At 56.5% G+C, this 25,202-nt stretch overlaps 1 protein-coding gene and 1 long non-coding RNA gene across 6 annotated transcripts; one reads left to right on the plus strand and one right to left on the minus strand.

Annotated features, from left to right (window-relative positions):
• Positions 1-378: 378 nt before the first annotated feature.
• Positions 379-10,869, minus strand: CYGB (cytoglobin). Of its 2 annotated transcripts, XM_082371683.1 has the most exons (5): positions 9,763-10,869; positions 9,151-9,283; positions 4,546-4,777; positions 4,077-4,240; positions 379-1,698 (listed from the first exon to the last, which is right to left on the minus strand). In XM_082371683.1, exons 1-5 carry the CDS (start codon positions 9,800-9,802, stop codon positions 1,665-1,667), a joined length of 603 nt encoding a protein of 200 aa, XP_082227809.1. In that variant the 5' UTR covers positions 9,803-10,869; the 3' UTR covers positions 379-1,664. The 2 variants fall into 2 exon arrangements, with proteins under 2 accessions (XP_082227809.1, XP_082227810.1); XM_082371684.1 differs by lacking the exon at positions 9,151-9,283 and having other exon boundaries at positions 9,763-10,110.
• Positions 9,300-24,532, plus strand: LOC309618235. Of its 4 annotated transcripts, XR_014238359.1 has the most exons (6): positions 10,939-11,709; positions 12,095-12,208; positions 12,927-12,995; positions 15,008-15,078; positions 15,476-15,564; positions 24,101-24,532. It is a non-coding gene; the product is annotated as an uncharacterized lncRNA (long non-coding RNA). The 4 variants fall into 4 exon arrangements; XR_014238357.1 differs by lacking the exons at positions 12,095-12,208; positions 15,008-15,078; positions 24,101-24,532 and adding exons at positions 9,300-9,550; positions 16,034-18,049 and having other exon boundaries at positions 11,640-11,709; XR_014238358.1 differs by having other exon boundaries at positions 10,939-12,208.
• The last annotated feature ends 670 nt before the right edge of the window (positions 24,533-25,202 follow it).

Consider the following 25,202-nt stretch of genomic DNA (forward strand, 5'->3'; position numbering starts at 1 on the left):
GCCCTCCTTTCTGAAAATCTCTCCCCTGAGTCCTCCCTCTCTTCTCTCCCCCATGTGAGGGAGGATATTTCCAGAACAAAAGATGAAAAGCCCCCGGACTTTTTTAAACAAGCACAGACTCCCTTCCCGCCCTCCCACCTCTAGAGCCCAGCTTCCGGTCTGCAGCTCTGTGCTCCTGAGTGAACAAGTGGGGTGCCCCCACCACCATCCTGAGCCCCAAGCAGAGGGGCCCACGACCAGCCAAGGCTGAGACACAGGTGAGGGGGACCCTTGGGGGGGGTCGCCTTTCAAGAAAAAGGCCCGAGTCTTGAACTAAGGAGGGGAGACAGAGGCGAGGGGCAGGTGGCAGGAAAAGACCAAATGAGCGTGCACAGACACAGGAAGAACGAGTCTGTTTAATGACACGGCTGGGTCTGGTTACAAACATCAGAAACTACAAAAGGAGGACAGGCAGTTACACGGATGGCTGCACGAAGATGGGACAGGAGGACACAGGCACAGTAGCCACAGCAGCAAAACATCCTTGAGGACAATACACGTGACCAAGGGGCACACATTGGGGGGGTCCCCAGCAACGCTGACCTAGATGGATGGAGAGGGCCGACTGCAAGCCAGCAGCCAGGAGAGGCAGGGGAGGGAAGGCCCTCAGCCCACAGAGCCCCAGGAAGAGATGGAGGCATCTGGTCCCGTTACCACTGCCCCACCGACAGCAGCCTGGATCCCCCTCCCGCCAGGGCCGTCTGTCTTAGTGGCAAAGGCAGATGGAGCTGGCATCCGAGGTTTCTGGACCATGGCCCCTCCCCCGCTGCAGTCGTCCTGTCCAGAACTTCTGGCCCCCTCTGTCTCCCCTTGCCCATTTAGGGACAAGTCAGGGAGCCACCTCCTTTTGTGGGGGGCAGAGGTAGGGAACGCCGAATCCTTTCTGCCTGAAGTGGAAAGCAGGAATGTGGGGAGCTGGTCAGAGAGAATGGGCTGGGCTTTGCTGGCAAGCTGGGTCACCCCAACCCTGCCCACTCAGGCCCGGGTCCTCTCTGTGCTGATGTGGGACCCCGTCATCTCTGCCGGAACACTCTGTTCTCTGCCCAGAAGCTGCCAGGACCCCTCGGAGGGCAGAACCGAGGCTTCACACGTGCCTCTGGGCCTTACTGATACACATTATAGATATGTATGTGTATATATATATATAGATTTATATATAGATTGTATATAGAATATATCTGTATATACGGTAGACGTGTGTGCGTGGTATTCTAGATAAGTGACGTGGAGACCTGTGTGTGGCCAGGCAGATAGAAACAGGGCCGGTTTGTTCCTCCAGTGACTCACAGACCTGCCCCTGATTCCCGCCGGCCGCTCAGCTAGGTCTCTAACAGTGAGTAGAAAAGCTAAGAAGGGTGTGCCCCGCTCTTCAAGGAGGAAAGGTCCCCCACCCCACAGGCCACCCGCTGCGCCGCTGAGCTGGGGTCAGCATCCAGGCAGCTGATGCCACCTTCCGGCGGCTCCAGGGGGACTGTGGCCGAGGCTGAGGCAGCCTCTTTCCGGGAAGACGAGTCAGGGATTCCTCCAGCTTCCTTGGCACCCAGAGACGGCGGGTCAAGGAGCGTCTTCAGAACTCGGCCTTCTGCTCAAGGTGCTGCCAGGGAGGGGGGAGGAGAGAGGGGGTCCTATGGCCCCGAAGAGGGCAGCGTGGCCGGTGGGCTGTGGACGAGATAGGAGATGTAGGTAACAGGTTACTAGGGCCTCGGAGTGGGACCAGGGAACCTGGGGAGAGGGCAGAGGAATCAGGGGCTGCAAGGCCAAACGCTACCAGCCCAGAGACCCACGCGGGGCCCGTGAAAGAAGCCCACTAGACCCAGCTTCTAGGCCCTTTTCTGCCAAGACCTCGGCCGGCCCATCTGAACCTCAGATCTTTTTCTCTAAAATGTGAATCGCGTCTGTGGTGCCCACCTCCGTGGGATCTGAGCGACAGAACTGCCTGAAAGTGCTTCACCAACTGTGACAGTGAGCTCTCTTCCTCTTAATTCTGACACATGCGCACTCCCTGGTTGGCCTGTGGTGCCCCCTCGGGCAACCCATGGGCATTCTCTGCACACGCAGCCCCTTTGCACTCACCACCCCCAACCTCCGCCACCTCCTGACTCCACACACGCGCACACACACACACACACACACACACACACGTGCGCGCGCACACCCTGAAGCAGAGACAGTTCAATGAACAGTGGCGTCTGGCTCGCTATTGCGTCTCTGATAAGAGATGCTGGATGGAGGCCTTCTAGAGCTCTGCCCTGTAACTCTCTCTCGCCCTCCGAACCCCTATGGACCCTGGCAGTAGTGGGGTCTGCAGGCCCGGGCCCAGGGAGACACGGCCTCTTGGGGGGGTCACACCCGTGTTCCCAGGAGACCAGAGGTGGCACCAGAGTGTGCAAAGGGATGAGGGGACAATTCCCTCAGCTGGGGTAGCCCAGATGTGGGGTGCTCAGGCCCAGGAGGGCGCAGGGCCCCGGCCAGTCCCCACGGTGGCCCATCTCCATTCAGTCCACAAGGAGCAGAAAAGGGGAGGCAAGAGATTTCAGCGGTTTCCTAATGCTTGGGGTTTGGCGAGATTTAAGTCCCAGGGGTCCAGCTAGGGCAAGAGAGGGGAGGGGACAGGGCTTCGTGTCGGGAAATGCTGTCCATGTGTTTCTGATTCACTGGGGCTTGCACGGGCCAGCTCTCTCTCTTCCGTCCCTCTAGGCTCCTATAAAAAAGCCCTTTTCTCTAGAAGCAGGAAGTCTTGTCTCCTGGCTGTAAACAAACTCATCTTTGGCGGTAGAGCCTGCCTGGGGAGAGGCGTGGGAGGGCAAGCCCCCTTCCCCCCACTGACCCCTCCCCTGCCCTCCGGCTGCTTCCGGGCTGCCGGCTCTGCCAGCTCCTCCTCCTCCTCCTCCTCCTCCTCCGGCAGGTAAAAATCGCCTGCCTGCTTCCGTTCACTCTGAGGTCTGGGGCGGCCCCGGCCCAGCTGTGAACATCTGGAGTCGCTGCCTGGCCATTGCCAGCTGTCCCCGAGGGCTCCGCGCTCTCAGGGTGGTGAAGGGAGCGGCAGCCAGCTGGGGCCAGTGTGGTCAGAGGCAGGAAGGCCGGGAGGCCGGGCCTCTGCAGGCTGCCCTCGGGGGACCTACTCCGCTGAGCTGCGCGGGGTTGCCTGTGAGCAGGAGGTCCAGCCGGCTCTGCGGACCAGCTCGGAGCCCGGGGAAGGGACGCCGCCTTTTCCCTGGGAAACTGCTGGGAATGTTTCTCTCCAACGCGTGTCCCGAGCCGCTGGCTGACCCCTGCTTCCCATTCCCGCCTCCGCTCCTCTCCCCCCTCCCTCCTCCAGCCCTGCCTCCGCCCCTCCATTGAGCTCCCAGAGCCCCAGCCCCTTGGGGGCCCAGGAAGGCCGGAGTGTTCCCAGCCGCCAAGTCTGGGGGCCAGCCCTCCCCTCGTGCTCCAAGTCAGCTGGAGTCACCAGGCCAGCAATCCTCCTGGAGCCCGTCCCCCGGGGCCCTCACCCCAGAACTGGGAACCCAGCCTCCGGGGTCAGCCCAGAAATAAAACCCCCTGCTGGTGTGTGTGGGAGGGACACCCACGCAGGCCCCGGGTGGGCTGCGGCACGTGCGTGCGTCCTCGTGATTCTCCTGGCTCCAGCCTTGCTGAGGCCGAGGCGGGAGGGAGCGCGGTCAGCATTAGATGAAAAACAGCCCCCATGTGATTGGTACCAGGGAGGAAGTGGCCAGAGTTGGCCTGGGCTGCCTCTGGGCCTGATGAGCAGCCTTCCCGCCAGGAACCTTTGGAGCCTCTCTGCCCGGGGCAGCCTCGGTCTTGGGGTGCCCTGAGTGTCCACTGGTTCTAGGGAAAGGGAAGGCTCTGCCCGAGGAGAATCTGTTTGGGGTCCTCGGCATGAGCGGCCTTTTCCTATCATGCCTGTTCTTTAACATGTCAGACCCCAGATCCACCCTCCTGGAACTGTTCCTGCCCCGGTGCTCAGTCCCTGGGCGCTAGGAGAGGTGGGAGGCCAGGGGACAGGGGGGGATGCGGCAGGGAGGCTGCCTCCTCACGTGGTGGCGTTGGGGACCTGCTGTACCCAGCCCACTTCCTTGTAGGCAGCGGTCACGTGGCTGTAGATGAGGCCGCGAAGTTTGGCCCAGGCTCTCTGCGTCTCGGGTGGGAAGTCATTGGCAAATTCCTCGGCGATCACCTCCAGGATGACCCCAGAGAGGATCTGGGTACAGAGGAAGGAAGGGGGAGTAAACGCCTGGGCATCCTGCCCTCTGCAGCCCCCAGAGCCCCCAGCATCCCTTCTATCCTGTGTCTGGCCAAGGGGATTGTTCAGGAAACAAGAACCCGGCAGCTTTGGGAACCAGACACCCTCAAGACGCAGCCCCCATCCTGCTGCCCCTCCCGGGAACAGCCATGCCAGGGGAAAAGGCTGGGTGGCCCAGTGGCCCGCATTGGCTGTCATTGGTTATGGGGCTCTGGGGTGGAACAGGGTGGGTGGTGGGTGGCAGCACCCATCCAGTGACATACCTTGAAGTACACAGGCTCCACCTTGTGCTTGAGGGCGTGGGCTTTGCCCACGAGGGCAAGCACAGAGGACACCTTCTCGGGGTCGTGCAGATTCTCCACCACGGTGTTGAGGGCCCCCATGACCCGGCAGGCGTGTTTCCGCAGCTGCGGGCTCCGCTCCATTTCCAGGGGCTCCTCCATGTGCTTGAACTGGCTGAAGTACTGCTTGGCCGACGGGAAGTTCACAAAGAACCTGGCAGGAGGCAGCAGGTGGGTGCTGAGCAGGGGGTGGCCTCAGGCCCCACCCTGAAATGCCCAGACGATGGTGGGGGCGGGTACGGAGGTGGGAGAGGCTGAACCCACCCTCACCCCACCGTGTGCAGCAGTTCCTCAAACACACACTCTTCCTCTGGACGACCTGGCTTACATGCAGACCCCTCCCCGGTCGCGGCCATTTCTATCCGCCAGATTTGCAGCTTCCTCTCCCAAGGAAGCAAGCTTCCTTGCTTCTTGCCTTCTTTCCAAACTCCACACACCCTTCAAGGCCTGCTCCAGTTGCAGCTGAGAGGGTAAGAGCCTGCTATCTGGAATCCCCGGCCGGTGTGCCCTTGGGCAAGTTAACTTTTCTGCAGTCAAATGCTCTATCCCTGAGCTATACCCCCAAGTTAACTTTTCTGAGCCTCAGTTTCCTCATCTATGAAATGGGCATCACTGTTCCTATCTTGGTTGTGAGTCGTTGTGGTTGTTGGGAGGATGAAACGAGAAACAGCATGTGGAGCCCTGGCACAGTGTGGACACAGGGGCTCAGTAAATGCCACCCTTTTTTATGATGAAGTCAGAGCTCTCTTCCTAAACAAAGGAAGGCCCTAATGACTTAGCTGACTTAGCTCAGGTCATGGAAGGGAAGAAATGAGACTCAGTCCTCCTCCCAGCCCAGTCCCTTCCGTATTCGCTACCCTGCCTCCCTCCTCAGCCTGCATAGTCATCAGTTGATTTAATTAAAGATATGGATTGATGTCACCGGCCTGGTAAGTCCTTCACGTCTGTCTGTACATCTTACCTCTCCAACCAGCCTGTGCGCTTCTTGGGGCAGACCCCAGGGCTTTCTAACCCCTCCCTCTCCAGTTTATCTGAAATTGTCTAATTCCCCCCTAATATCACATTCACTGGGTCGCTCTCATGCTCAAAAACATTCCATGGCTCCCCACTGCCTACCGGACAAAGTCAAAACTCCTTAACCTGGGATTCCAGGCTTCTTAGAAACTGTCCCGCACCCGCTTCTCCGGCATGGGGTCCACATTCTTCCCTACGCCCCAGCCCAACAGCTTCACTTAGCATGGGTTAAAGATTCCTAGGCAATGCTGGCCCCCTTCCACATGGTGGACCCACGCCCCCTTCCCCGGTGTCAGCTGGGCCTCTCCCTGAGCGCCCGGCCTGGCCCAGGGCGCCCGCTTTCCCTCCAAGGCCATTAGTGTGTTCCCTGCCACCTTTCACGGCTTCTTCCTTGTGTGTCCGTCTGGGTCCCCCAACCCCAGGGCAGAGCCCGGGTCTCACGCGCACTCTGACCCATCACCTTGGCCCAGAGCCGTGCACTTTGCAGGATGGTGGTGATGACATCTGCGATCCCTCACCCAGCCGGGGCGGGAGGTATGTGGCCAGACTCAATCAGAACTTACATAACTTAACTGAAGCCTCAGAAAAGGGATGGAATGTCCTGGACCTGTTTTTTCAGGTTGTTTCACACTTTTGGAGTGTCCCCTTTGTGATTAGAGAGAGCTGGTAATTTGCCAAAACAGCCCTTGGGGCCGGGGGTCGGGTCTCAGATCTGAGAGCTGGAACAGATGCAGGGAAAGCATCTGGCCCCGGCCACCCTTTCAGGCTACGAGGCTGAGGCTGGCGGGAGAGTGACCAGGATACAGTCCACGTGGAGAGCCGGGAGGGCCCCTCTCGGAGGCCAAGTGTGACCTTGGGCAAATTGCTTCACAACCTCCTGTCTGCAAAAGTGTGAGAGGAGTCCCTGCACCCCTGCTTGCTACTTCACAGCTATACTGGTGAGGACAAATAAGGCGATGGGTCTGAAAATACATTGGATTTCTCTGGAGAAGCGTCATAATGAAGGACAGATACGAAAAGCCCAGTCTGGATTTAAATGAGGATCTCTGACTTCAGAGGTTTTGCATTGCAACAAAAATACTAATTTCTATTTGACTGGTGAATAATAGCATGCAGAGCATCTCCACTTGTTATTTCATACAATGCCACAACCAAGTGGGTATTATGTCCACTTTACTGATGAGAAAATAACAGGGACTATTTATTGAGCACCTACTATATGATCTCATTAATTCTTGCGATATCCTCCTGAGGTTGGCACTGTTTTTATTCCCACGTTCTGGATTAGGAATTGATGCCCACGGTTGCATCAGTGGGCCAAGCGGAGTGGGTGGCAGGACCAGGAAGGAGCCGGGGCGGCCCCCGCTTTGATGGCTTCCCCAGACCGCCTCAGAGGCTGCTCTGCCAGGGATGGTAGCCTGGGGCCCAGTGGGTCTCCCGTTATGGCCCTAAGGATGGTCCCGATGAGCCCTTCTTCTGGGCCAGGGGCGTCAAGGGGCCTTGCGCTCTGCTCCTTCATCCTGGCGTTTCTCTGCGCCCCCCCCGCCCCCCCCCATCCATGTTTACTCCTGACCCTCCCAGTTCCGGCCTGCGCTGCTGGGAGAAGCCTCAGCAGCCAGCTTGGGGAGTTTCTCAGCTTCCAGAGGCATCTGGGCTTCCAGGAGAGCCTGAAATAGGCTTGTCTGAGTGTGAGGGGGAAGGCGGCAGAGTTACAACCGGGAGGGGAGCCTTCCTAGAGCATGGGTGTTTCCTCTTGGTCTCCTCCCGGCCGGGAGAGGAGGCCTGGGGTCTGGGCAGCCCCTCCGCCCCTCTGCCACAATCCTCTGCCACCATCCTCGCGGCTGCTACCTCCTCACAGGGGGAGTGTTGGGGTGTGGCTGGCCCCAGCCCAGTGGGGAGGGAGGAGGTGAGAGTGCCCGGTCAGAGGGCTACAGTTTCGGGCTCTGTCCCGCCCACCCGTCTTTGCCCACCAGTCCTTGTTGATGGGGCGTAAAGACAAGAGGGGTTTGTGACAAAATTGAGGGGCACAGGATCTGGGGAGGGGCCTTATCTGAGAAGCTCATCCGTCGAGTCCCCCTAACACCCCCTACCCTGGGGCGGACAGCAGAAGGAGGAGAAAAAGGAAAGGGAGGCTGGCGGGACTTGGGGCTGGGCGAGTGGGTGCTGGGCCAGCTTCTCTTCTGAGCTGGGCTGGGCTGGGCTCCCGGCAGCAGAGGTGGGGTCAGGAGAAGTGTGCCTGGGGTTATCAGCCGCCCAGATCTAACTGCTATCTCAGGCCTTCTCAGGTTAACTGTGGGCCTCCCTCTGAGCCCTGAGCACTTGGTAACCACCTCCCCAGCCCAGACCCAGTGCCCCCTGAGGAACGAGTTCCCCTCTGGGGAACTAGAGGGGCACAGAGAGAGGATGAAACCCTTGCCAAGAGCTCAGACTCTCCAGAAACACCTCAGGGTTCAGTTCCTTCCTCGGCACCCCCCATTCCTGGGGAGGTTGGGTGGGACCCTAGGAGCTGGATCTTGGACACATCCCTTACATGTCCTCACTGGCAAACGGCAGGGCGTCGGGACAAAATATCTCCAAGGTCCTTTGGACTTTGCCTCATTTCCTCTTGGTGACCCATGTGCACACCCGGGTGCATCCTGAGGCCTGGTGGGCCCGCATGTGCCGACACACAGCTGAGAGCAGCCCTCCAGGGATGCAGTCTGGCGCATCTGTGACTCCACTGTCCACCGTGTGCTTGTGTGGGTGCTTGCACGTGCAGAGCTGCACTTCCCAATGTCTGATGGCTTCGGGATCTGAAATCCCCTCTTAGCTTCCCCACCACCCCCGGCTGTTTCTGGGCCTGGGAGCCACCCAAATAGCTGTCCCTTCCTCAGGAATCCTCCCGGAACTCCTCAAGAGTGCTTCTTGCTCTTTTTCCTCCAAAATCTGTTTCTAAGTTGGAATCAGGGCACATCAATATGGAGCTGGGCAGGTCCCAGGCTTGGGGGAGGCACAAGGGAGAGAGTGCGGGAGAGAAAGAGGAGCCAGAGACGGGGCCAAGACTGGGAGACCGGCATGCACTTCAACTGTCCTTTCCACAGAGAGGTTTCACCCCATCTTCAAACAATAAGACTTTCCAGATCTGCCCTAGATTTGACAGCTTCCCTCCGCCAAGGACAGAGGGTTAAGGGGACCTCCCTGCCTGCACCCCCAGGGACCGGCATGTGTGGGAAGAGAGCACCGATCTGTAGCTGTAGTCAATTACTAGCTTGTGTGGCTTGGGGACATTAACTATATGGGAATGGTGTGCATGTGCACTGGTGTGTAGGTGTGTGAATACCAGTGTCACTCTGTGTGTGTGTGCATCCCTCGGGGGCATGTGGTGCCTGAATGACCCCTGAGCCCAAGACACATGACCCTTTCTCCCCAGATTGGGGTTTCAGGGTGGGGCCCTGTCTCCTGAAGCTTCTCCCTTTCCCTCCACCAAACTCGGCAGGGACTGTATCCTAGGGGACTGTTTGCTTCTCCACTCACCTGCACCTCACCTGGGAGCTCCCTGCTGGCCTGGCCCCAGGGCCAGGAAGGGGCCAGCTGGGAAAACCGGACCTCCAGGGTCTACTCCTTCTGACCTCTATTCTTTCGCCCTTCGCTCTGTTCTTCCAAGTCTCTGAATACAGAAAGGGACTGAGCTGGAGAAAGGGGTTTGCTCCTCTTTGTCCTCCTTCTTGGCTGATCCTCAGTTTTCCTGTCTCTAGAATGGGGAGCCCCCAAGGCCCCCATTGGAAAGGCTGGTAAAACGTGTGTCCATAGCAGCTCGGTTGCATGGCTGGGGTCGCTGGTGAGGAAGGCATGGCTGGCTGAGCCAGGAGTTCTGAGGCCCGGGAGAGGAGGGAGATGGAGGTGCCCTCCTTCTGCGTCTGGCTCCTAGTTCCTGGTGAGCACCTCGCCCAGAGAGATCTAGGAAGGGCTCGGCCAGGGCTTCGCCCAACCCCAAGGCGCCCCACGCTGCCCGCACCCCGACCGGCCCGGCCCCAATCGCAGCTGGGGAGGTGGCACCCGAGCTCGGACCCGGGCCGAGCCCACCTCTGCCCGGAGCCGCTGTCGCCGTCCCTCCCCCGGGCCCGGCCGGGCCGGGGCGACACCTACCGCACCAGGATGGCCACCCCCACGTCCTCGCAGTTGGCATAGAGCCGGGCCCACGTCGCCTGCACCGCCTTCCTCTCCGCCTCGGACAGCTCCTCGCTCCGCTCCCTGCGCTCAATCTCCATCTCGCCCGGCACTTTCTCCATGAGCAGCTCGCAGCCCAGCCCGGCTACGCTCGGCGGCGGCGGGGCGCGGGGAGCCGGGGCCGGCTGCGTGTGCCGCTGGCGGGCGAGTGGTAGAGCGCGCTGGAGGGAGGGAGCGTGTCTGTGCGCGCCGGGTGTGTGTGTGTGTGTGTATGTGTGCGTGTGTGCGTGTGTGTGTGTGTGTGTGTGTGTGTGTGTGTGTAGGGTATATGTGCAGGGGGCGGGGGACCGCGAGCGGGGGGCGGGGATGTGGTCTGCTGGAAAAATGTGAAAAAAAAAAAAAGATCCGCTCCAAACCCCCAACCCCTTGTCCGTGAGCCAGTTCCGGCAAGGTGAAGGCTGGGCGGGGTGCCCGTCCTCCAGGCCACCGCGGAGTTTGGCTGCCGGGCGGGGCGTAGGTGTGGCGGGTGTGCTGGGGGGTCCCGGGAGGAGGGGGCGGGCGGGCCGCACGGGAGTGCGCCGCGGCGCGTGCGGGTCTGGGGGCACCGGGTCCCGGCTCACGCGGCGGGCGAGGCCGGGGCGTGTGCCTGTGTGCCCCCTTCCCGCGGCGGGGAACTGACTCTAAGTCGAACACTCCCAAGCATTTGCGGCGTGGCCGCCAGCCCGAGGGGGCGGACGCGAGCCCCTCCAACGGCGCCGCGGTCCGAGCTGAGCTCCCGCTCGCTCCCGGCCTCTCCCGAGCCAGCCGGGGGGCCGCGGCGCCACACCCAGAGCTCCGGACCCCAGACCCTGGAGGGTTTAGGACTGGGGTCATCTCCCTACGCCAACACCTTACAGGAAAACACCAATGCGGGGATGGGGGGCGGCTGTCTAACTTGAGCGCCAGAGGCCTGCGCCCTCCTTTCCTTCCCGCCAGCACTCCTCCCCCTCGGGGCACGCACGTGGCGTCAGAAAGAAGGCCCTGGGTGGCTTACTGATGACACAGGCAGGCCCAAACCTGGCGCCGCTCCTAATTCTGGCCCTGGGGGAGCAAAGTCCGAAGGAGAGGCCGCTGGGCCGGGCAGAGCGGACCTGCGGTGGGTGGGTCGGTGGGGTTGTCAGGAAGCCTTGGGGGCGGGGAGGCCCAGGGCGCTGGAGACATCTCAGCCACCAGGACCTGGATTAGGGAGGGGTTCTGTGGGTGGAGGAGACAAATTCTTGTCCTGGTGGCCTTCTCAGGGAAGGGGATTGGACCAGTGGTGGGGACTGTGCCTCTGAGAGCCACCTGGTCCCCACCCTGCAAGCAGCTGCTCGGTTCTGGTACGGAGGGGGTCCCACCTCTGACTCCCAGTTGAAGCCTGAGGCCAGACCCAGGCTGCAAGCATCTGAAACATGTGACGGCTCTTGTGGGGTGTGTCCAGTTCTCCCTAAGACTCCCTGGTGACACTGCCCTTCCCAAGTCTGTCCACTGCTCAAGTATGGCAAGAGGTGGCGGCTCTCCTCTTCAGCTTTGGTTTACGTGCTTATTTTTAAAAATTCTATTTCAAAGCAGAGAGCCCTGGCACAGCCCTAGCTCCGGGCCTTGCTGGAGCCCAGGGTTCCAGTACATTACTGGAATCCTGGGCGTTACTGGAATCCTGGGCGGGAGGCCTCTTGGCGCTCAGGTCTCAGTTGAGGAGGGAAACTCTAATGCCCTCTTCTGGGGGTCTTGGAGAGGGATGGAGGAGAGTGTGTGGGCTTAGTTTCTTACACCACTCTCAGACCCGTGTTCTCTCTTTTGGCCTGTGCTCCGCATGCTGCCTGGGTCACCTCTGATAGCTTCCCAAGAGCCAGTGCAGTGGCCATCCAAACGGCTGCCCAAGAGGTTCCCCTGGGATGTGGACAGAAAGTAGGAGAAATCTTGATTCTATTCACTTGCATCTCACCCTTTACAAGTTTTAGGTATGTCTCTGGTGTGGGACTGTATTTGCACAGTAATATAGTATATAATTTATGAGTGGATGCATATATCCCTTTTCCTAAGTGCACACTTAGATTCTGCCTTTTACTGAAGAAGGTATGTAATCAGAAACATTTGGAAACGGCTGTCCAGAGGTTAGAAGTGAACCGCTTAGCCAGCCCTTCACTCCCTGGCCTCCCTTGTCTTTCTGGCTTCATCATCTGTATTCTTCCCCTCTCCTCCTCCCCTCACGATGCCTCCCCTGTGACATCGTGACTCCACCAATACTCAACTTCCAGTTGCCAGAACATGCCCTGTGCTTTCCCGTCTGCAGCCCTGGCGGAGTCTTCTGTCTGTGGGCCCACCCTTCCTTGAGCTCCTGCAAATACAGATGAGCCCAGCTCCTCTCTGAAGATTCCCCTGATGCGTGCAACTCCCAGCGTGCTCTGTAGGCAGCTTTAATAGCCTAAGTCTCTCTGCGGTGGTCATTTGTTTAACTTGCCAGTGCGTTTGTCTAGACTCTAAGCCCCTTGAGGGTCAGGCCCAGGGCTTAGTTATACCTACATCCAGAACAGACTGAGGTCGATTTACCCTGCCACTGGGGGGGACAACCTGGGTCCAGTGAGGTTAATCAGTCTTCCCAAGGTCGGGTCTGCTGACCCCACTAATCAGCTTGAGCCTCCTAATCCGTCGCCAGCAGGAGCCTCAGGATGGACCGCAGGGGCTTGGGAGAGCTGGCAGGGGCCATCTTGGCCCTTCTCCTGCAGACCCGGTCTGGAGGGGATGGGGCAGCTGAGCCATGTGCACTACCCTCTTCCTGCTCAGCACCTTGGCCATGCTCTGGCGCCGCCGATTCGCCAACAGGGTCCAACCGTGAGAAACTGACTGGGCCACGGGCTGGGCTGGGGGAGAAACTACTGCGCTGGGTTACAGCCAAGCTGAAGGCGGGCGGGGGCTGCCTGGGCTCCAGGGAGGCTGGGAGGGACTTGCAAGGGAGCCCCGAGAGGTTCCCCCTCGGAGTAGGGGAACTTGGAGCTCCTCAGAGACGCTGGCCACAGCCTCCGGTTCCAGAGCCCAATGTGGCTTGGGTCTTGCAGAGAAGCAGGAGCGGGGTCTGGGGTCTGGGTGCTACCCACAGCTCTGCCTGCCTCTTCTCCCTCCCACAGAGAGCCCAGTGGGGTAGATGGAGCAGTTATGGGCAGCAGCTTGGAAACAGACCTCCAGTCCTCAGGCAGGTAAGGCAGAAGAGTCTAGGGTGGAGGAGGAAGGGTGTCGCTAAGGAGGCTGCCGCTGTCCCCTGTCCCTGCCCAGGCCCGGGGGTGTACATGGGTATGTGCCTGTGTGTGCGCGTGCATGCTTCACGCTGGCCCCTCACCCCAGCTACCCTGTTCACTGTATGCCTAGTGGGCAGGCCGAATGTCTGTTTTCTCCAGTTGGGAATGGGACTCCCAGCCTCTCCTCTGGACCAAAACTTCTCTGCCTTGCTTGTCCTAGTGCGGGGTGGTCCCCAGGGTCCCTTCTGTTGGAAGATGCAGGGGGAGTGGAGAGAGGGATGAGGCAGAAGCAGCTCTGCGTTGCTTTGCTCGCCTTCCCTTCCCCCTCCCTCTCCCGCTGTCCCCCCCGCCCAGCCTCGGCAGCTCCGCTGCCTGAACCTCCAGCAGGATTCGCTGTCCAGTCCCCAATAGAAGGCGCAGGAGGAGCATGACATCATCAGCACTGAATGCCATTGGCTGGGCAGTCCCTGCGGGCAGGACACTGTCTCCAGTGGCCAGAAAGTTAACTCTTCCCTATTCTGGAGCCATGTGGCCTTTACCAGGGGTGAAGATTGGGAAACTTCTGGACTTTTCCTTCCCCGCTGACTAGTGTCCTTTGATGATAGGGGCTCTATGCCCAAGAAAACACTGAAAAATCAGCAAATATTTCTGAAGAACGTACTGTTGGAAATGTTCATTTGTGCCTTTGGGCCCATCTAGCGTGGGGGACCTAGCTGAAGAGTGATATTCTCTGCTGTGGAAGCATCTTCTAGCCCCCGGCGCTGCTTCTCTCACTTCCCTGAAAGGAGGATCAGATGGCTGAGACAGTGAGCACGCATGCTCGCCTGTGCACCCCACGTCTCTTCCAGGGTGTGGGCAATGTGCCTGCAGTGTGCCCCTTGAATACGTCGAGGTTGGCAAGCCGAGAACTTGGGTCTTTCTCTGTGTCTCTGCTCTGACTTCTCAGTCCGTGGGTTCCCCCAGGTTTGGAATATCAGAAGGCCCCCTGGGAAGCCCAGGGCCTGTGCAGGAAGCAGAGTCATTTCTGTGACGCCCTTCCTCGATAGCTGGGCTAGCTGAGAGGGTCACAGTGGTGCCTAATTATGACTACCGGTGAAATGGGCTGACACGTATAAAATGGGCCCTCAAATGCTGACTGGTCCTTACTGTTGAGTTTGGGTCTGGAGCGGGGCAGCCTGAGTTCAAATCCTACCTTCGCTCTTACTGAGAGGCTGTGGGCAAATTATGTAATCTTTTTATTCATATGTAAACTGGGATTAATAACAGACTGGTTGTGAGGTTTCTGTGAGGTTTAAATGAGATAACCGTTGTAAAGCACTCAGCACAGAGTAACTGCTCAATTAACGCCAGCTCTACTCTTGCTGTTATATGATCAGGGCTTTATTCTTCCCCAGGGGTTTCTCGTACATTAACTCACTCGGAAGTCTCCATGGCCCCAAAGGTTTGGCAGTTCAAGTGTTTCTAGCTCTTGTTAATGGTGCAGGAAGCTGAGGGACAGGGAGACGTAAATGACTTGCTCAACGTCGTGCACCCAATTTGTGGCTGATGTGGGACTGACAGGTCCCTGACTTCAGACGGTCCATCTCCTCGACTGAAATGCCCCTGGACCTCCTGTCAGGAGAGAAAAGGCCAAATCTGGGACCATCTGGCCGGGCCTGCTCTGCTGTGGCCTTGCCAGAAGGAAGCAGTTGCCTATTAACTCCTTGGGACCCAGCTAACTGGAAAAATTGGCCTGCCAACTAACCCCTCCTGCTGATGGTGGCTCCAGGGAGGACTGGCCCAGCGGGGCGGTAGACGTGAAAGTTCTGCTCTCCAGTTCCACAGTCATAAATTCCAATTGGCTTCTGGGGTGCTCCTGTTCCTCAATAGTCGGGTGAATCGCTAGGCTTGGGGGCAGGAGGAAGGGGAAGGCTGGAAACGTGGGCGGGTCATCCTCCAGTCTTCTGACTCCGTGTTCTTTTCTGTTTAGAGAGAAAGAACCTCTGAAGTAAGCCCTCGCCTCTTCAGGCGGAGCTCAGCCCCAGGGCCCGGGATCAGCTGGCAGGTAGGGCAGGGTCTGCAGCCTGGAGGAGAGAGGGCAGGGCTGGGGACAAGAAAGGAAGAATACAGAGTACGCAAGGCCTGGCCATGCGGGAGCAGAGCAGGCTGCCTTCAGCTCTGCGGTCACGATGGAGGTTAAGGATAGGAGGGTGGACTCCTTCCGTCGGCTCCTACCTTGAGCCTGTTATGTTCCAGGCCACAGGGCAAGGGTTAGTTTTAAGAGAACTACGTGTGATCTCAACAGCATTTTCTAGGCCTGGGGATGGTGGTCCTGCTGGCGGCCTGAGGGGTGTCTAGAGGACTTCTCATGGAGAGGCAGTGCTCTGGGATGTCCACTCTGAAATACAAGGCCCCGCTCTGGGGTGGGAGAGAGAGCCGACCGGCTTGGTTTTCTCTTTCAGCTCACATCCTGGTGTGCCCCCCACCCCCGAAGGACGCCGTGGCGGAAGGAGCTGCAGGAGGGAGACTGGGGAAAGCAGCCGTTGAGAAGGTAGACTCCGCTTTTCGGCCCCCGGACCCACCAGTCTGCGCTTCCCCCAAGGCCCTGGCTATGGGGCTCCTGAAGCTGAGCCTGGCCGGGCAGGTGGGAGGGGCAGAGATGCTAAAGCTCTGGGACCGGCTCCCTTCCTCTGAGGAGGCCCAGAGAGAGGGACTCAGTGGGGTCCCCCCATTTAACTCGGGGGCAACCCCCGCCGCCTGGGGCTAGAGGAGGGAACAAGTGGGGAGACTCCAGAACTGAGGGACAGCGATGGTTCACGTTCACAAAGGAAGGGCTGCCCTTTCACCCTCCGCTGAACCCTCACAACAACGCACGGAGGCTGGTCATATTATTGTCCACGGTTTAGAAATGAGGAAACTCACAGAGAGCTTTGCTAATTTGCCCGGCGTCACCCAGCCAGTAAGTGGAGGACCCCAGGCTCATATGCAGGTTGCAGAGCCCATGCTCTTCACGCCCACAGCGCAGGCCTCCCTGAAGCCACCTGGAAGTCTGCAGCTGCTCAGTGGAAGAAGCCGTTTTACTGGCCTGGCCGCCCATCTTTGGCAGCTCAGCTTGTCCAGGGCTGTGTGGTGTCACTTTGCGATGGTGGCACTCACTTCCTATGACATTTGCCTCTCCCTGGTCCCCAGAGGTCACCCTGCCACTGGCTGCTCTGCTGAAATGATCAATAGGAAATGCCGTTTGGATCTGTGACATGTCTGCCTGCAGCTGGATGGAAGCAACTCACAGCTTGTCCTCGGAGTGTGTTTTCTGTGTGTGTGTGTGCACGCGTGCCCGTGTCCCAAATGGGCAGTAGCATGTGGGAAGGGAGAAAGCATGACACTTGTTTCTGTCAATCTGCTGACTGCTCAGTAACGGCGGCGGCCTCCTTTGCCCCCAGCTGCTCTGCCATTTCTCTCTCTTTACCATCCTGCCTGATCCTGAGCAGAGATAAAAGCAGATTTCCGCTTCTGCTCCCTGCGATCCAGGCGCAGACCCTGCAGGCAGCTGCTGCCGACCGCCTTGCAGCCATTCGTCTTCCAAAGCCCCCCCAGACTCCCCCCACGTGCATCTCTCCTCCCCATCCAGCCCCCACTGCCCATCTAGCCGCGAGGTCTCTGCCTGGCTGGCCCCCACCCCTGACTTTCAGGAAAGAGGAGCTGGAGGAGTTCTCTAGACAGCAGGAAAGGGTGAGATGCAGCCGACTCGACTCGGGGAACCCACTCTGAAGTGATGGGGAGGAGGAGGCGCAGCCTGCTGGGAGGGGCTGCTGCAGGGAGCCTGGCAGCTCTGTGGGAGCCTCAAAAAGTAGGGCAGGGCGGAGGCAGGGGAAGGGTCTCACCAAGGGAAGGAGCTGCCCACCTGACACGGGCCACGAGTTCGTGACCACCTGTCTCAGCTCCTGTCAGCCTGTCTTTCTCCTGGGAGGCCTCAGCCTTCCTGGTGACAGGACTCTCAGGCTGAGGGCCAGAGGGCACTGTTCCTGGGACCCAGTCTGTATTGCCCGATCCTATCTATGCATCCATTCTCTAATCTATCTGCCGTATTCCTGTCACTTCATCCTTGCCTCCGCTCTCTTGCCGTTTCCAAGTTGCCTGTCTCCTTCCACTGGGCTCAGGAATTGTCAGACCAAGGTCGCCTAGTGGCACCGGGGCTGGCTCACGGCCCAGACGCACATCCACGAAGTGACACCCCTTTGCAGCCCTGTTCTAAGAGCTTGCTCAGGAGCTGAAGGTGCCTCTGGGGACTGGTTCCAGATGGAGGGAGGGAAAGCAAGAGGAAGGGGCTGCTGGAGGTGGGGGGATGTGTCTGCCTGGGCTTGCAGGCTCCCCAGGCCCTGGCAGCCGGGGTGCCGTGTGGGCTGGGCGGGAGGGGCTCTCTCCCCCAGGGAGCAGGCTGGCTTCGGTGGGAGCAGATTGTGTTTACACCTTCCCCACACACCCGGCCCACGCTCGCCTCTTCTTCTCAGGGCTCTCCCACCCTTGGGCTCTCTGCACAGTCTGCACATTGGCAGCTCCTGCTGCAGAGTTGCCACCCTCGGCCTAGAGCGCCTCTACGGGAGGCCGCCCGGGACAGAGGCGCCCCTTCCTCGGCCCACCATCTCCTGTCACAGCAGCTGGTAGGAAGCCCGTGCCGGGGGTGGACCCAATGTTCCCAAGAGGCTGAGTCCTTCTCCCCTCCCATTTCCTTGGAAAGAGCCGCTGCTTGGAAATGGGAGCAGGAAAGTTCAGGGGCTTGGTAGACTGACCATAACAGGAAGGGGGGATTAAGGGCAACTCGAGAGACAGAGCTGGGTCACTCCTGGTCCGGGGTGTGGGCTGTTATGAAATAACGATAAAGGATCTAAGAGGGAGGAGCCCAGAGTCAGAGCACCGGGTTGAAATCTTGACGCCACCACCACTTCCTACCTCTGTGGCCTTGGGTAGGTTACTGAACGTCTCTGTGCCTCAGTTTCCTCATCTATAAGACAGAGATAACAGTAAACCTTCTCACAGGATTATTGTAGTGTTAAATTAGATAATGCGTGTCAAGGGCTTACCATGTTTAGTGAGTGTTCAATATATGTAAGCTAGTGTAATTGTGTTTGTAAACTGTCAATTACTGAACAGTTAGTCATTTCGGAACAGTTAGTAGGTTCAGAACAGCTAGAGTCCCTCCCCACCTCCCCACGGCCCTTCCTGGCCTGTCTTTCCACATACACGCCAGCTGGGCAATGGGCAACTCTGAAACAAATGAGAGGACAGCAGAGGGTGGAACTGCTGGGTGGGGGCCACCTAATAAGACCCAGCACCCAGTGAGATGGTACCAGAGCGCACCGCTGTTGCTTCTGGGTATCTAGAGCCCTGTCCCAACCTCCAGTGGGATGGTCCTGGCCTGGATACCTTCCCCACAACGGGCTCTGCTTCTCCGAATGAATCTCAGCTCCCAGAGAAGACAGGAGGTGGTTGCCCCGATGCTTTTCCATCCTCCGTCTGAATGCTAATCTCCCTACTGACGGGAGCCTGAGTGACAGGGAGAAGGCTGCTCCGAGCTGCTGCGGGGTGGCCGAGGGCAGCAGCCGGGAGCGAGCGGGGAGGTGCTGTCTGCTACTTCTGTGGCTGCAGCTCAGGGCCGCTTGCCAGTCTCTCCTGGAGATGGGGACACGACCAGAGAGCTGATGAGGTGCCGGGGGTGGGGCGGGGGGGCAAGGGAAGCAGCCGCCACAGCTGCCTGGTATCACCCTAGGGTGCAGATGCAACCGGGGAGAGCACCCGCCCACCCCAAACGTGTGACCGTGTGTCTACAGGCAGGGTAGTCCTGGGCAGGGGCAGAGAGCACAGGCCCCGATCCTAGACTAGGGGGGCACGGCGCCTACCGGAGGCTGGCACAATGGCACAGCACAACAGCAGGGGACCCAACTGCTTCCCCCAGGCTCCCAGGGCCCCTCTGCAGGGCCCTCACTGTTAGGAAGAAGCCCAAGACCTTGAGATAGAGGCAGCAATGCTTCTCTGTGAGCCTCAAAAGAAGGAGAGTAGCCAAGTGGCTCATACTAAGGTTTACTTGAATATAATGATGATGATACTACTAATATTATTAATACTGGCTAATAGGTCTCAGACACTTATTCCGTGCTAGGCGCTGTACCAAGAGCTTTATTCATAAGCATTGTCTCACTTATGAGGCAGGAACTGCTGTTAACCTCATTTACCCAATAAGGAAAGTGAGGTTCACAGAACTCACTCAAGGTCGCTCGCAGCTGGTGGCAAAGCCAGGACCTGTGCCTGGGCAACGTTGATGCCAAAGCTTGTGAGGCTGTCGGGGGAGGAAGGAACTGAGTCTAGAGCGGGGGCTGTGTGGAAAGCCTGCGGTGACCGTCCTCCAGGCACAAGGAACGAGAGCTGCGGCCCCACCCCGGCAGTGCCTTTGCAGGTGGGCCGGGCGGCGTTTGCCAGGGTGAGTCACATGCTCTCTCTTCAGGAACCTGGGGTTCAAGGGTAGACCAGACTCTGGGTCCCGAAAGGCCAGTCCTTGCCTACCAGCTGAGGGGAAGGAGGAGAGCGGCCTTTCCAGGATCAGTCATCCCCTTCAGGGAGGAAGCAGTGGCCACCGGCAGGGGTGACAGACGGTGAGGCCAGCACTGAGAGCCACCGCCACTGCCATTCTATCTCCTTCAACCAGGGCAGAGCCCCTGGGAGGGAGACGATGGCAGCCAGCGGCCCAGCTGGAGGCGGAGCTAGATGAGGGGGAGCCGTTTGTTTTCGCAGGGGGAGGGTGCAGGGCATGCGGACACAGGAGGTAGCTTCAAGAGGGACCCACGGACAAACTGGAAACAAGTCCTGGCACTTAAGAACTGCAGACCCTCTCTGTGGAATGCACATGCCCCCTAGTGGGGACTAAGCCTAGAGGGTGGAGAGAAAATTAAAAGAAAGAGTTACTGATGACCATGACCTATGAGCCTGGGTAGGAATGGCCAGTCCCATCCTTCTGTGAACACACACACGCCCATTTAACATCACACGCAGAAGCCAGCTAAACTAAGTATTAAAGGAAACTATTCAATTTGTTCACTTGCTCCTATCTAACAAGCACGTATTGGGAGCCTACAATGTACAAATCCTGTGTGAGGTGTTGGGAATGAGACAGCGATAAGAGGCAGTGCCTGCCCTGCTAGTTAGTACAAGACGAAGATCCTGGCCTGGGAGGTCCAGTTCTGTCAGCCCAGCCACTGCCTGGTCACTTGACCTTTCCTTCTCTGGACCTCAATCTCCCCATTTAATAGGCATGTGTTGAACCCAGGTGGGCTGGCGCTGGGGATGTAAAGGACTAATGACCATCCTCAGGAAAGGAACTGTCTACTAAGATGAAGGGGATGGACCAGATGACAATGACCATCCTCAGGAAAGGAACTGTCTACTAAGATGAAGGGGATGGACCAGATGACCTCTGGGGGAGCCACAGCTTCTCCCAATCAAAGGAGACTCTGGTAGACTGTGTCTGGAGGTGCTAACAAGGACCCGCTCACTCAACAGACATGCATAGAGTGTCTGTGTGCCAGGCACTGTGGATACAGAAATGAATTAAGACTTCCTGCCACAAACAACCAGAAAACTGAGCAAAATATAAGAAACAGACACTTGACAATGCGCAGCACACAGGACGGTGACCTCATGACTGCCTCAGCGTCTGCCTCAGACAGTTCCCTGCCTGCGGCGTGGGGAGGGTGAGGAGACACGATGAGAGTTCGAGACGGTGCTGGGTGGGGGGCTTTCCAAAGGACATACACACAGATCAATGAGATCCAAAGACAGGACAAAGGTGATTCAGTGGAGGAAGGAAAATCCTTTCAGTAGAATACAGAAAGCACTAACCATAAAAGCAAAATGGATAAACTGGACTTGATCGAAACTGGAAAGACTGGGAGATAATACCTCCCAAGCAAGTTTCTGAGAAAGGACCTGTATCCAGAATATATAAAGAACTTTCACAACTCAATAGGAAGATAGGCCAATACAAAAAGGGAGGGTTTTAACAGACACTTCACAAAAAAGTATACACAGGGCCAACAAACACACAGAAAGATGCTCAGCGCCATAGTCAACAGGGAAATGCACGTTAAAACCACAATGAGATATTATGACACACCTACCAGAATGGCTTATTAAAGACTGACCATAACAGGTGTTGGTAAGGGTGTGGAGCAAGTGTAACTCTGTAATATGTTGCTGGGGGAGTGTAAGTGTCACAAAGCACTTGGGAAACCCGTTTGGCAGTTTCCCCTGCAGTTATCTCAGAGGAATGAAAACTTATGTCCACAAAAAGATCTGTACAAAAATGTTCATTGCAGCTTTATTAATCATAGTTCCAAACTGGAAACAGCCCAAAGGTCCACCAACATGCACGGGCATAAAAATGTTGTGGTATATTCATACAATGGAATAATATTCAGTAATTAAAAAGGAAATGAACTACTGATGTAAGCCACAACACGGGTAATTGAGAGAAGCCAGACACAAAAGAGTACCTACTGTATGACTCCATTTATATGAAATTCTAGAACAGGCAAAACTAGTCTACAGTGACAGAAAGCAGATCAGTGGTTGTCTGGGGTCAGGGTTGTATGGAGACTTGACTGTAAAAGGGTGTGAAGGGGATCTCTGGGTGATGAAAATGTTCTACATTGTGATGGGGTTGTGGCTGCACAGGTGTATTCCTTATTGGACTACTGCACTGTACATTTTAAATGGATGCATTTTACTGTATGTAAATTACACCTCAAAAAAGATGACTTAAAGAGTTTCAAAAAAAAAACCCAAAAAAACAAGAACAAAGACTTGACTCTTGCCTTGCTCACTGTCTAGTAGAAAAGCCAGACACGAAAACAAATAATCATAAAACAGTGAGTATTAAAAGAAGTATGTATGTTTACATAGTAAGAGTGCCGCTTACTGGGCTTCCCTGGTGGCGCAGTGGTTGAGAATCTGCCTGCCAATGCAGGGGACACGGGTTCGAGCCCTGGTCTGGGAAGATCCCACATGCCACGGAGCAGCTGGGCCCGTGAGCCACAATTACTGAGCCTGCGCATCTGGAGCCTGTGCTCCGCAACAAGAGAGGCCGCAATAGCAAGAGGCCCGCGCACCGCGATGAAGAGTGGCCCCCGCTTGCCGCAACTAGAGAAAGCCCTCGCACAGAACGAAGACCCAACACAGCCAAAAGTAAATAAATAAATACTTTAAAAAAAAAAAAAAAAAAAAAAAGAGTGCCGCTTACTGAGTGCTTCCCTAGTGCCCGGCCGTGCTAGATGCTTTGCATGCACAATCCTAAGACCGTCCTGTGGGGTTTGGGAGAGCCTCTGCCTCCTCCTGTTGCAGATAAGGAGCCTTAGAGAGAGGTGAAGTCATCTGCTTGGGGTTACTCAGCTCGAATCAGCAGAGCGTGTGCTAAACCAGCCTGCTGTGGGGACGCTGAGAAAGGAGCTAGGGGACTGCTTGAGCACCTCAGGTAAGATTTCGCAAGGGGATACTGAAGCATGAGTTGGGATTTGCTACGCAGAGGGAAGGATGAAGGGAAGGAAATGTCAAGGCAAAGGAAACAAACAGCATGAGCAAAGGTGCTGCAGCAGTTGTGAGAAGGCAGTGTTTCTGGGAAGGAGAGATGTGTCCAGAAAACAGCAGAAGAGGTCAATGGGATATTACGTATTCTTCAAATTCACTTATTTTTTAAAAAACCCATTAATAATTTTATGAGAGGCAACAGATCTGCCGAGCAGGCGAGTGAAATGTGTGCTATTGGTCAACACAGGAAAGAATCCACCGCAACGCAAGGTCATCCATTCTCAATAATTAGGGTACGTGTTGTTCCGTTTTTTTCTCCTCCAGGAAGTTAAAGCTATGTTCAATGGTCCTGGATTTCTGCTGAACAGGATTTGTGGCCCTCTTTCACAGTCCTGAGAAATTGAAGGGAAAAACGTCCTCTATGCTTTTATGATGGGCTTTCTAGCTGGATGAATTAGAATCACCAGAGTTAACAAAACATGATCCACTGTCATAGCGTATTTTTCCAGGAAATCCAGCACAGCAGTTAAGACCATAGGTTTGGAGGCTAGATTGAGTTCTCAGTGCCCCTACTTACTAATGACTTTCATCTTTCTGCACTTTGGCTGCAAAACGGGGGATAATGACAGGGCTGTTGTGAGAGTCAAATGAGAGAGCAAACTGAAGGTGCTTAGAGTCATCGAGTTTTATACATTAAATACGGGCAGCTTTTTGTATGTCACTCAGACCTCAATAAAGTGGTTTTTTAAAAAAGGTGTTTAGAGCAGTGCCTGGCACGGAGTCAACACTATACACCAGCTGTTACTTTTTTTCAGGATGGTAATTTGAGTGTGTCAGTTCCTCTTTATTTTGCCACGACCCATTCTTCCAGAGAAAAATCATTAAAAAAAAAAAAAAATTTCGGAAAATGTCGATCATATCATTTAGGATGATTTTGGTTCTTTTTTTTTTTTCTTTTTTTGGCTGAGTTGGGTCTTCGTTGCTGCTCGTGGGCTTTCTCTAGTTGCAGCGAGCAGGGGCTACTCTTCCTTGCGGTGCGCGGGCTTCTCATTGCGATGGCTTCTCTTGTTGCGGAGCACGGGCTTTAGGCGCATGTGCCTCAGTAGTTGTGGCACACGGGCTCAGTATTTGTGGCGCATGGGCTTAGTTGCTCCGCGGCATGTGGGATCTTCCTGGACCAGGGCTCGAACCCGTGTCCCCTGCACTGGCAGGCAGATTCTTAACCTCTGTGCCACCAGGGAAGCCCAGGATGATTTTGGTTCTAACAGAACACCCAACTTGAGACAGCTTAAACAACACGGAGGTTTCTTTCTTAAATCTCACACTCTGTATTTCACTGAACCTAAGATGCCATTGCTCAAAAGATGCCTCCCACATTCAGAAACACTAACATGTAAAAATACGTGTCTCTGAATCAAACAAAAGGTCTGAAGGCAGGGGGCTTCGGGACTGGTTTCTCCAGCAGTTCAAAAGCATCTTCAAGTGTTCATGCTCTTTTCTCCTCTCTGCCACCGCAGACCTTCCGCTCTTGCTGGGAAACGGGCCTCACGGATACAAGATGGCTTCGGTGGTCTCAGGCATCTCCTCACGATGTCCCAAAGCCGGAAGAGAGGCTACTGTTATTAAAAACTAGAAAACGTTCCCAAACCTGGCAGAACTGCGCCGCAGACCCTTTCCTGAAACCATTCCTGGCAAAGGGAATAGCTTTCTATGGCCGACTAATCAAGATGCACTCCTTTGGGCAGGGCAGGGGCTTGCCCAGTAGCTCTGCTGTTTGTAAGACGGAGGAAGGACAGCTGCAGGACTAAGAGTGCCTGCCACACGGGTGAACTTCCCGGGATATCACTGGTGCAACTGCTCCCATTTAAGCAGCCAGCTGCTTGGGCTATACCTACCCTCCTCATGTTTTTACTAATAAAATTAAAGATTCCTTTTCAGGTTAAGAAATTCACCTCAATATTTAAAGACTCTGTTTTCTATTTGTGGGTTTCGGATACCATGTCTTAAATCCTAGCAGTGACTGGAACTCAGTGAGCTGACCGCCTGAGCACAGCAGGCCAGCTGACCGGATTTCCCCTTTGCACTCAGAGCCAAGGTCCCTTGAACGGCCCTGGGGACTCTTGCCCTGTTCAGCTTGTGATCTACTTCTGTCACTTATCACTAGACTGTGTGACTCTTTCCATTTAATAAATATAGGTCTACACCGGCCTTGAATAATGTAAAACTCAAACGTCCTAGACCTCACCAGCAACGAGTGCAAATGAAGTCACACTGGCATTAGCATTTCCGTCTCAACAGCTCTGAGCCCTTGCCTGCTTATTCAGGAATTCTGGTGCATTCTTTGACGTCTTTCCCAGTTATTTCTGGATTGCCTAAGCAGTGCACCTGACATGTGCTCAGACACAAGGCCTCTCATTGCATTTTGCTCTGGCCACTTGGCCACAGCCCAGCAGCCCGTGACACTGCCATCCGCCGTGAGCCTGCTGCGGTTCCACTAAGTGCCCTGTCAGGTGTGAAAGCTACACTGTGGCCTCTGGCACAGTGGCCCTTCTCGAGCTGTGACAAGTGGCCCTCACTGCACACTGGGTGGCAACTAGTCTGGGACCCAAGACAGACCTG

Source organism: Balaenoptera borealis, assembly GCF_965194805.1.
Source record: "Balaenoptera borealis genome assembly, chromosome: 20".
In the NCBI taxonomy this organism is placed as follows: domain Eukaryota; kingdom Metazoa; phylum Chordata; class Mammalia; order Artiodactyla; family Balaenopteridae; genus Balaenoptera; species Balaenoptera borealis.